At 42.7% G+C, this 12487-nt stretch overlaps 1 protein-coding gene across 1 annotated transcript in view; it reads left to right on the top strand.

Annotated features, from left to right (window-relative positions):
• The window catches only part of fah (fumarylacetoacetate hydrolase (fumarylacetoacetase)), a 48954-nt gene extending 47605 nt beyond the window's left edge, over nucleotides 1-1349 (top strand). The window contains exons 13-14 of the mRNA XM_086025133.1: nucleotides 338-455; nucleotides 771-1349. Of these exons, the coding sequence (XP_085881259.1) occupies nucleotides 338-455; nucleotides 771-847 (195 nt within the window). The 3' untranslated portion in view covers nucleotides 848-1349. The remainder of the gene's footprint in view (nucleotides 1-337; nucleotides 456-770) is intronic.
• The last annotated feature ends 11138 nt before the right edge of the window (nucleotides 1350-12487 follow it).

The raw sequence follows: 12487 nt of genomic DNA, 5'->3' as shown, positions 1-12487 counted from the left end.
TCATTGTAGGTCATCTATGTCTTGTTGGGAATGCTGTTATTATGTAAAAAATAAAAAAAAGAGTATATTGGGATGTTTTTTTTTTTCTTATCTTTTTTTTTTTATATACAATATTGTGAGCTTTTATACCCTTAATATATCGCCAACCTCCCCACAATATCATGATGATTATCGTATCGTGAGGTTCATATTGTGATATTATCGTATCGTGACATCCCTAATAGATACTGTACATAGGGTATATAGACTTATGAGCACAAGTTACAGTTTGTGAAGTTTGCTCTTGAAGTACATTGGTATGTATTTAATATATAGTACACAATCTGTCTCCCAAAAGGATCCAGAGAGTTTTGGTTCCATGCTGGAACTATCATGGAGGGGATCCAAGAGCATTGATCTTGGTGGAGGAGAAATCAGAACCTTTCTCCAGGATGGAGATGAAGTCACCATTATAGGTTAGAAGGTTAAAAAAAAATCTGCATACTGCGCAAGAAACAACTACAAAATGGACACACTATCACTTGGTTAAAATAAAGATTTTCTCAGCCATAACCTCTACTAAGATTAGAAGCCTTTAATGAACATTTAATTACACCCACATATATATATGACAGTAAGTGCAATTTCTATTCACTGAATGGATTCCATTTCCTACACAGTATATGTGTAGGACATGCTAATAACTGAGCCTTTATTGCAGCTGAACTGAGCTGAGTAGATGAAGGGAAACATGAAGCTGGTTCCTCATCCATGTATTTTTCTCTGTCCAGGTCATTGCGAAAGAGATGGTCACAGGGTGGGCTTTGGGTCCTGCACTGGGCTCATCCTCCCTGCCCTGCAACACTGAAACCAGCAGACAGCTTTGTTTCAATGGGACGGTGTTCCTTTGTGGAAAATAAATATTCAGCACGCACATGGACACAAGCACACATACACAAAATATGACACACTCTGTTTCACACGCTGCTCAAATGACGTGATATGCGCCTCAGCTCATTATTCATGGCTTTCTCAGAGCTCCATGGACCTTGTTACTGGAATCCTCTGCAATATTTATCCCTCGGCGGGATTGTTTCACATCATACAGTACCTAGTGTTACTGCTGTACCAGAATCAGTATTATTATTCTGTTTGAAATTTCTGGATTAAAAATAACAGCGTACATTGTATGTTTTTTTCTTATTTGTTTCTTCTAGAGTGTATCATGTGTTCTAGAGTGTATCATGTCCCCATTAGATTTGAAGTTCTCTTAAATCACTGTCACATTCTGAATAACCACCCCAATAATATTGCATATCTTATGACAATATGATTATCATGTTATTAAAATTGAAGGGTGGTGCTTTGTTTGTAAAGTGCTTTATTATAGCTCTAGCTGTTATGAAATGCGCTGTATAAATAAAACTATATTGTATTTTATTGATAATTGATAAATGTGAAGACTAGTTAATGTTTGACCAGCTATCGGTGAGCTAAATTATCAATGGCTGAACTGCACCAGTAATTTCAAATAGACAAATGAAGGTATTTGTCGACATAATCATTGAATTCCAATGTAATCACTTGAAGATCTCCCTCGTTGAAGCATGCATCATGAATTGGACTCTCTATGTCATATCATGGTGGTGGAATTTTTTTTAAGTTTCCCTTTTATAGTCAATCGTCAGAAAAATGGGCGTCCGTCCGTGACGGACCGACAGAGCGGTATCAGTCTGATGGAGTGCCCATGTCTCCGGCCTCCCTGTGTGGTGTTTGCATGTTCTGCCCGTGCCTGCGTGTGCTTTCTCCGGGTACTCCGGTTTTCCTCCAACATTCCAAAAACATGCATGTTAAGTTGATTGGCCACTCTAAATTGACCCTAGGTGTGATTGCGAGTGCAACCAATTCGGGGTGTCCCCCGCCTGAATGGCTTTATATTAGCCAACTGGTTAACCAAAAACCAAATTGGGAATTACACGTCGCATAATCAGTTCTAAGTCTCAGAGTCAGCGTGCCCTGATCTGAGCACGGGACCACCGGGTGAAGATCAGCCCCATAGGCAGGGCCAGCCAGGGAGGAGACCAACCCACATTATGTTTAGATTTTGAAGACAGTATTAATGTGAGGGCAGCATGTTAGACTGCGCCCCTTTTCTGCCCTCGCCCGTCTCGGGTGAGAGCATTCGCGAGGATGGAAAAGCTGCCCAGATCTGATCATTGTATGATTCCTGAACTTCAGCGATGGTAAAGAAAACTGATGAGAAAATTCAATCGATTTGTGTGAGTCTTTATTGATATTGGATACCTTCTTGAAAGATAAAACGAACACGCATTGAGTAAGTAGTTGTTTTGTAAATTGCTAATTGGTCTTATGGACTCGAGACCTACAAAACATTCCAACAGATGGCGACCTTCCGACGTGGTGTCTCAAGGTGGGTCCATTGGCTGCTCTGAGCTCCTACACTATTACAGCCAGCCGGCAAAAGTAAATTAAATAAGGTAAGGGAAAACCTGTTTATACAAAATCTCCTAATTTTGCTTTTGTGATATTATGGAGTTGAGGAGCGTGGCCTAAAATAAAGTTCGATAAATGCTCTGAAATTCAGGAATTTCTTGCTGTATACTGGTTAATATTTTTGTTGCTTGCTTGTTGTTATTGACGTCATTTACTTAAGCAGTGTTGTATAAAATGCTTTAAGCGTGCAGTTGTCCTGTTTGCGCTTTTTGGTGTGATTACTGTACAGTTTGTTTAATGTAGTTTAGTGGAAGTGAAGATGTGACCGCTTGGCCAGCGGTAGCCACCATGAGGGCCTGGGAGCCCAGTGCTGAGGGCACCAGAGAGCCGCTGAGGGCCTCTGGGGAACGCACAGCTGATTAGCAGCGTGTTGCGGGCTACTCCCATAACTACGGCTGACGTATATACAGAGTTCACGAGATAGGGCAATCGGGGATTGTCCGAGTCGCCGGTCTAATTAATATTTAATCAAGTGTTTGAAGATATCTGCTTTTGTCAATAATTGTGATCTTGCATGTTAAATTGTCTATTTAGAAGTGCTTTTTACGTTCAGACTGCGCATGCCTTCTGAATATTATTTGATGGTGTTTTATTTGATCGTTGTTTATGTCCTAATCGCCGTGTATGAGTATTTGATTTTTGCTGACATTTCTGTGGATTGTGTGATAATAGAATACTATTAGTATCAAGTAGCGTGGAGACAAAGCGTTTTTTCTTAAGTTCTGAATTTTTGAGTGTCAGATTGAGGTGGGGAGACGTGGAATGGACGTCTTGAAATGTTTGGTCTACATTGCGGTGATGTTACGAGCCTGTGCGTGGGACAGTTGTGAAAAAGGGAGAACAGAAATAAAAGGAGGGGGAGTGACCTTGCTGTATGACAGAGGATTTGTTAGATAATTATAATAATGTGTTTCATTTATCATGGGTGAAAGTGTTATAGTACAGAGGGTTAAAAACTAAAAAATTAAGTTAAAAACTAGCAGAGTTTAAAACGGAGGTTGTATAAGCAGGAATGGCTGCATTGCTATTTTGTCAGTGTGATTGGATGGACCACTGCCTTGGAGGAGTGGAGAAACTGGAAGATTTGTAAAAGGGTGCCAAAAATAGTGAAGGGAAGCATACAGTATACTTATGTAAACGTTGATATGAGGTAATGAAATTTGTGCTGAGTTATAGTTAAGTGATCACAAAAGACGGACCATCTTAAAATGGTGGCAGACAATACCCAATGACAAATAGGAGTGGAAAAACACAGGGGCCCTGATTGGCCCTCCGTCCCTATGTTTGTTTCTGTCGAAACCAACCATTTCCCAAACCAGTTTCTTTTTTCCTGACCCCCACCCACTCGCCATTTCACTGTGTCTTTCTGTTCCCTTCAGCTGATAAGAAGGGCCGTTTGTTTGGTCTACAACTTTTGTTTTCATTTTCCTGCTGCCTACTTTTGTATGTTATTAAGTTGATTCTTCAAATTGTGTAGCATGAAGTTACATTTTTTAGGGTTCGTTTGACATGAATAAAGGTCAATAAAGGAGTTTATGTTCCCCATAAGCAATCCATGAGCCTTGCTCGGGTCAGAGTGTCATTCTTGATGTGTGACCTGGGAAGGACTTCCAGTAACATAAGCACTGGCCACTCAAATCTCCTGATCAGACCTGCTCAATTAAGTATTCATTATTTCGATAGAAACGTTCATGTAAATATCCACTGAAGTTATTAAAAGCCTTTCTCTGTATTATTTTATTGCTTTTTCTTCTTGCTTAACCCAACACAAAAAGTCTCTCTCTCTCTCTCTCTCTCTCTCTCTCTCTCTCTCTCTCTCTCTCTCTCTCTCTCTCTCTCTCTCTCTCTCTCTCTCTCTCTCTCTCTCTCTCTCTCTCTCTCTCTCTCTCTCTCTCTCACAAAAGGCTCCCCAAGTATTTTAGAAAATTGAGGTAACAGCAAAACAGGTCTATAATTGTATATCTTCCTTTCCTTTCGCTCGATATAGTTAAGCCGTCTAGTACCAATTGATTGACAGGAATCTTTATACATTCAAGGTCTCGATGTAATGTGTTATAGAGTTGTCCCATGACTATCTTGCTATGGTGCCAGATGTAATCAGACAAGGACAGGACATGAATTCTGGTGCAAGTGATCCTGACATTTGACTACGGGTTCCCAAAAAGGGAGATTATATGTGATTATATGTGAGATTATAAACCATTCAGATATTAGCATCCATGTCAGAGTCTTAAATAAATAAGTAAATAAATAAATAAAATAATAAATTAATTGAGTTTAAGAAAGAAATACATAATGACATAACACTTTGTATTAAGTTTTTGTTTTCTTGTTATGTTTTTTTCTATCAAAATGCTTTGCGCTGGTGAGGGGTACCTGGCTAAAAACATATCTACATTTATATAATGAATGAATGGCCCCGGAGACCTCATGATAATAATAATAATGATAATAATAATAATAATAATAATAATAATAATAATAATACAATTCACCTATGATATTGGTTGATAGACAGACACAAAGGATTTATTTGCTGGAAATATAGTTAAATTTATAAATGTAAGATGTAGCCTCAGTTAAGTTTTCATTCTGAAAGCAATGCTGTTTTTACTTTGTTGGGATAATGAACATGTTTTGTTGTGGTTCTTATTTAGTTTGTGGTGTTACTGTTAGTTTTTGATTAGCTGTAATTACTTTGTTTAGGAGCAATGAAACACAGTATTACAACCAATCACGAGGGTGTGTTGATACTCTGTGTACAAAAAGAAAAAATATCTTTTTTGTGGGGGAATTGGAGAATTATGGAATTAGCCAATGGTGGGATTAGAAGACATCGGACTCAGATTATGGGTAGAAGTGACACTGATTCCAATAGATTACCCATGGATCGGCATCTGTAATAGTTGAAGATCTCGTAGTGAGAATAGCAGCAGGGAGGTATAGGAGGGAAAAGTGTGTACAGTGTTCCTCACTTTTCGCAGGGGATACATTCTTAGCCCTCCGCTTTAATGAGTCAATTTCTGCAAAATTGAGGTCGAGTTTTCTGTTGTTGTTAATATTTATCATTATTATTGCAGACAAGAAGCATTTGATATGGTTAAACATGGAATTACAAATGTGCAGGAAATGTGGTATGAGGGGTCTCTCACAATGTTGGTCGCCCAGACATTTGAACACGATACTTGCAATTGATGTATTGATCACACTAAATGATATTGGTTTGTGGCATTCCCCTTAAGGCTCAGTTTTTCGGGCCCAAGTTATTTGTCTTTTATATATGATATAAAGTATCATGAATTCTGAAGTTAATGATCTTTGCTAATGGTATAGATATTTTGATTGCCCTGGAAATGATATTATTAACCTAATTGTAACAATACGGAAGGGACTGAATAAACGATTTTAAGAAAACAATTTTATTTTTTTTTCATGAAGAGGAAGCAGAATGTTTTGTTTTGGATTTGATAAATGAATTAATTATGTATAATTGTGTTTTTATGGAGTTGGAACTACATGGAGTCTGTGGAACTATGTTCTTTGGCTTGAACATAGGCCAGGCTTTGCTGAAAGACACATAGGGAAACAAGATGTAGAAAGTGTTAGGAGCAGTGCGGTCAAATGATTAAAAAAAAAAAAAAAAAAAATCATTGCGAAATTTCTATAACTAATTGAGATTAATCCTATTTTCAACTACAACTTTTTACAAGCCTTGGAACCGATATTTACATGAGTAAAATGTTGGAATTAATATGGAAAAAATTAAAAGTTTGATTCAAAGGCAGTTCCAATAGCTTTCTTTGAGCCCCGAATATTATTCTTTTCCTGTAAAATACAACTGTTGAACAACGCACCAAAGACGTCCAAGTAATATGGTATTTGAATTTGGCTTTGAAAAGTGCGCAAATTATTTTGGATTTCTATAATGAACCATAGAGTAACTGTTTAAAGAAGAACTACCGTCTTTGTGACAGTGACCTCTGCTCTAAATTTGGCTGCAAAGTGAGCAAATGGAATCTGCCACAGGAAGTAAATAAAACAGGGTTAACCGAGTTAATTTTCATGTGTTATAAAATTTAGATTAATCTCTGTAATTAATGTTTTTTGACATTTGAAATTTTGCCAGCCCTAATTAGAAGCTATTGTAGACCTATTAATTACGGTTGAGTTGAGACACTGGATGGTGGGAATAAGAATGATGATGAACACATTTTTTGGAGGTCAATTATCATTATTATTTCATATTTATTTTCTTCTCCCAATTCACCATTAATATTACTTATGGACATTAGGAAATTATGGATTTGTTGTTATTGGACGCTCTGAATTAAATTAACCACATTGTTCCACATTTTTAACCGCATTGTTTTTACTTTATTTGGCTGTGGGTGGAGAAAGCAGGGGCGTAAATTTTTCACTGGGGTGGCCAGAGTTGAACAACACCTCATTGAGGAGTGGCCGTATGTGCGTCCTTATATGTGTGCATTTTATTTCGTGAAACCATGGCTGTGGATGGTATGATGAACAATGACTGATCTGTCATTGTCGTTTGGTTTCTATAGTGTGAAATTATTATTCTATTGAAGTTGACTGTGAGAATTGAATGTTCTTGACTTAAAGGAGATTATTTTAGTGTTTGTATTCAGACCAATTGAAAATGTATTCTTTAAATATGCAGTGAATATTAAAAATGTGGCAGAGTATCCCACATGAAAAAGCCTACAGTATTTGGTTTATACATGGCAGGGATCGTATCTTCCTTACATAAAACAAGTAGAATTATCCTTAAGATGTATAAGACTTGGTGTACATGATTTTAAAACCACATAAATGTTATGTGTTTGTGGTTTGTGGAGGTTTTTAATAGCACATGTGATCCACATGTAATTCAGTTGAAATTTTCAGGTGAAACTTTTAAAAACATTTTTCATATGGGATCAGGGGTGAAAGAATAGACTACTGCATCCATGTGAAGATAGCAGGAAAATCACAGGTACCAAATTTTCCACTATGTGGACAGGGGGGTTGGTCACCCCTTGGGCCCTCTGTGGCTCCGAACCTGGGAAAAGTGTACGTTTTTGGCAGTAAGTAGAATAAATCTTAAGACGAGCTGTGTTTCTGTTTTTTCTGTTAAAAGATTGAATGTTTCGGTATGGTGAGTATCTGTTTTGGGAGATAAAAACTGTTTTGGGATAGGTTTTAATTGATACATTCATTCTCCATATATATATATATATATATATATATATATATATATATATATATATATATATATATATATATATATATATATATATATATATCCTTGAGACAGGGAATATTTAGCAATTGGTTAGGAAAATTTGATTAAATAGTTCCTATTTACCAAGTGATATGTATTAAATATAACCAGGCTGGACGATAGATGTTCTGCACACCTGTCAACCTATACGTTTTCCCCATATTTTATACGTGTTTTGATAATTTCAAATTGTGTGTGCCGAATAACAATTTTTGTACGAAAAAAAAAAGGAAATACCTTTTTTTTTTTTTTTTTTTTTTGTTAGACCGATCTCGTCTTGCCCATTTCAGCTCTAATCCGGATCGTCTCGCTCACTGTTAGCGACAACATTATCTGGTAAATAAAATAAACTTGTTTATACAAATTATCTTTGTTCTTATTCTACGTAGTCTGTCTTGCTGTGAGTAAATAGGTGCCGCGTTGTGTTTGTAAGGTTTAATATCGTGAATTGCAATCATTAATAAGGGGAGCAATTGGCTGAGGTTGACAGGTATGGTTCTGTGAAGTTAAGACGACCTTTGCCGTGACAACTCTTAAGGGAAAATACATTGTTTCATGAAATACCTGACTTCAAACATCGTTATCTACAAGCTGTTTGACACCACAGCTCCAGGATTCTCCACCACGTCCAGGAGGAACAAGAAGAGCCACATCACAGCGATTGGATCCACCGATGACAGTGATAAAATTGGCACACACTGGCTGAATCGAGTAACTGCTAGCACAAATTTCAATGTACAAATGGCACACGCGCCAGGGGGCTGTCTCTGAGTGGAATTGCAAAGCACCTTTTTACGGAGTGAATGAGATACTAACCAGTGAATAAAGGTGTGAACGAAAGGTGGAAGTTTGAATGTGAGAGGATGTTTAAGGGACGGGCCCCTGGGATAGAAAACCTGATTTGGGGACCGACAAGCCCTCTTCAGTACTTGGGGGGGCAATGGGTCCATGGGCCTGTTCAACCCATTGCATCAATCCCATTGCATTGCCAGGTACTGATTTGCAATATTGCTATTGGAAAAAATAACTAAATCAATCAATAAACATTTTTTGATTAACCAAATTCATCCATCAAGTAAATGAATAATTGGACTACAAATGGACAAACCACAAGACAGGTGTTGATAAACTTGATATTTGACTATGACTTATTGCCTCCCAATTGGAGTGGAATCGGTGTGTGAGAGTCATTATTATTACTATGTAACATTTGATTGAGATACCAAATGATAGGATGTATTATGTCCCCTTTAACAGTTAAGGGGTAGACATTGACCAAAACAGACTAGAGAAAACGTTTTATTTTGATTTCACGTCACATTAGTGTTCAAAATGTTTGAAATTATTTTAAATGTTATTGAGGAAATGGTGTTGACATCCCCGCGTGAGCCGTCACCTTATCGTGGTGGAGGGGTTTGCGCGCCCCAATGATCCTAGGAGCTAAGTTGTCTGGGGCTTTATGCCCCTGGTAGGGTCACCCATGGCAAACAGGTCCTAGGTGAGGGACCAGACTAAGCACGGCTCAAAATGACCCCTTATGAAGAAAAAAATTCTTTTCCCTCGCCCGGACGCGGGTCACCGGGGCCCCCTTCTGGAGCCAGGCCTGGAGGTGGGGCTCGATGGCAAGTGCCTGGTGGCCGGGCCTGCACCCATGGGGCCCGGCCAGGCTCAGCCCGAAAAGGACACGTGGGTCCCCCTTCCCATGGGCTCACCACTGGTGGGAGGGGCCAAAGGGGTCGGGTGCCGTGTGAGCTGGGCGGTGGCAGAAGACAGGGACTTTGGCGGTCTGATCCCCGGCACCAAAAACTAGCTCTTGGGACATGGAATGTCACCTCTCTGGCAGGGAAGGAGCCTGAGCTGGTGTGTGAGGCTGAGAGGTTCTGAGAGGTTCGGGCTCACCTCCACACACAGCTTGGGTTCTGGTACCAGTGCTCTCGAGAGGGGTTGGACACTTTTCCACTCTGGAGTTGCCCAGGGTGAGAGGCGGCGAGCAGGTGTGGGCATACTTATGGCCCCCCGGCTTGGCGCCTGTACATTGGGGTTTACCCCAGTGGACGAGAGGGTAGCCTCCCTCCACCTGAGGGTGGGGGGACAGGTCCTGACTGTTGTTTGTGCTTATGCACCAAACAGCAGTGCAGAGTACCCACCCTTTTTGGAGTCCTTGGAGGGTGTGCTGGAGGGCGCTCCACCTGGGGACTCCATCGTTCTGCTGGGGGACTTCAATGCTCACGTGGGCAATGACAGTGAGACCTGGAGAGGTGTGATTGGGAGGAACGGCCCCCCCCGATCTGAACCCGAGCGGTGTTCGGTTACTGGACTTCTGTGCCCATCACGGATTGTCCATAACAAACACCATGTTCAAACATAAGGGTGTCCATATGTGCACTTGGCACCAGGATACCCTAGGCCGCAGTTTGATGATCGACTTTGTAGTCGTATCATCGGACTTGCCGCCGCATGTTTTGGACACTCGGGTGAAGAGAGGGACGGAGCTGTCAACTGATCACCATCTGGTGGTGAGTTGGCTCCGATGGTGGGGGAAGATGCCGGTCCGACCTGGCAGACCCAAACGTATTGTGAGGGTTTGCTGGGAACGTCTGGCAGAATCCCCTGTCAGAAGGAGTTTCAACTCCCACCTACGGCAGAACTTTTCCCACGTCCTGGGGGAGGCGGGGGACATCGAGTCCGAGTGGACCATGTTTCGTGCCTCCATTATTGAGGCGGCCGATCGGAGCTGTGGCCGCAAGGTGGTCGGTGCCTGTCGTGGCGGCAATCCCCGAGCCCGCTGGTGGACACCAGCGGTAAGGGATGCTGTCCAGCTGAAGAAGGAGTCCTATTGGGCCTTTTTGGCCCGCGGGACCCCGGAGGCAGCTGACAGGTACCGGCTGGCCAAGCGGAATGCAGCTCTGGCGGTTGCTGAGGCAAAAACTCAGGTGTGGGAGGAGTTCGGGGAAGCCATGGAAAATGACTTCCGGACGGCTTTGAGGAAATTCTGGTCCACCATCCGACGTCTCAGGAGAGAGAAGCAGTGCACCATTAACACTGTTTATAGTGGAGATGGGGTGCTGCTGACCTCAACTCGGGACATTGTGGGTCGGTGGGGAGAATACTTCGAAGACCTCATCAATTCCACCGACACGCCTTCCACTGAGGAAGCAGAGCCTGGAGACTCTGAGGTGGGCTCTCCTATCTCCGGGGTTGAAGTAACCGAGGTAGTCAAAAAGCTCCTCGGTGGCAAAGCCCTGGGGGTGGATGAGATCCGCCCGGTGTTCATAAAGGCTCTGGATGTTGAAGGGCTGTCATGGGTGACACGTCTCTACAACATCGCGTGGACATCGGGGACAGTGCCTCTGGATTGGCAGACCGGGGTGGTGGTCCCCCTTTTTAAGAAGGGGGACTGGAGGGTGTGCTGCAATTACAGAGGGATCGCACTCCTCAGCCTCCCCGGCAAGGTCTATTCAGGGGTGCTGGAGAGGAGGGTCCGTCGGACGGTCGAATCTCGGATTCAGGAGGAGCAATGTTGTTTTCGTCCCGGCCGTGGAACAGTGGACCAGCTCTACACCCTCAGCATGGTCCTCGCGGGTGCATGGGAGAGTTCGCCCAACCAGTCTACATGTGTTTTGTGGACTGGAGAAGGCGTTCGACCGTGTACCTCGGGGAGTTCTGTGGGGGGTGCTTCGAGGGTACGGGGTACCGAGTCCCCTGATAAGGGCAGTCCGGTCCCTGTACCACCGATTTCAGAGTTTGGTCCGCATTGCCGGCAGTAAGTCGGATTCGTTTCGAGTGAGGGTTGGACTCCGCCAAGGCTGCCCTTTGTCACCGATTTTGTTCATAACGTTTATGGACAGAATTTCTAGGCGCAGCCGAGGTGTCGAGGGGGTCCGGTTTGGTGGCCTCAGTATTGCATCTCTGCTTTTTGCAGATTATGTGGTACTGTTGGCTTCTTCAAGCCGCAATCTCCAACTCTCGCTGGAGCGGTTCGCAGCCGAGTGTGAAATGGTCGGAATGAAAATCAGCACCTCCAAATCTGAGACCATGGTCCTCAGTCGGAAAAAAGTGGCGTGCCCTCTCCGGGTCGGGGATGGGATTCTGCCCCAAGTGGAGGAGTTCAAGTATCTTGGGGTCTTGTTCACGAGTGAGGGTAAGATGGAACGGGAGATCGACAGGTGGATCGGTGCAGCGTCTGCTGTGATGCGGACCCTGTATCGGTCTGTCGTGATGAAGAAGAAGCTCAGCCGAAAGGCGAAGCTCTCAATTTACCGGTCGATCTACGTTCCTACTCTCACCTATGGTCATGAGCTGTGGGTCATGACCGAAAGAACAAGATCTCGGATACAAGTTTGGCCATCCGGGAGTGACTCAGAGTCAAGCCGCTGCTCCTCCGCGTTGAGAGGAGCCAGTTGAGGTGGCTCGGGCATCTGATTAGGATGCCTCCTGGACGCCTCCCTGGTGAGGTGTTCCGGGCATGTCCCACCGGCAGGAGACCCCGAGGACGACCCAGAACACGCTGGAGAGACTATGTCTCCCGGCTTGCCTGGGAACGCCTTGGGATCCTTCCGGAAGAGCTGGAAGATGTTGCAGGGTAGAGGGAAGTCTGGGCTTCCCTGCTGAACCTGCTGCCTCCGGGACCCGACTTCGGATAAGCGGGAGATAATGGATGGATGGATGGATGGTGTTGACATAGTTGCTAAGATAATTTTATCAATAAAAGAA

The sequence above is a fragment of the Filicampus tigris genome, chromosome 3, assembly GCF_054856515.1.
Source record: "Filicampus tigris isolate MCC_2025a chromosome 3, RoL_Ftig_1.0, whole genome shotgun sequence".
Taxonomy (NCBI): domain Eukaryota; kingdom Metazoa; phylum Chordata; class Actinopteri; order Syngnathiformes; family Syngnathidae; genus Filicampus; species Filicampus tigris.
The sequence above is the reverse complement of the archived record's forward strand: the minus strand, read 5'-3'. Positions and strand labels throughout refer to the sequence as shown.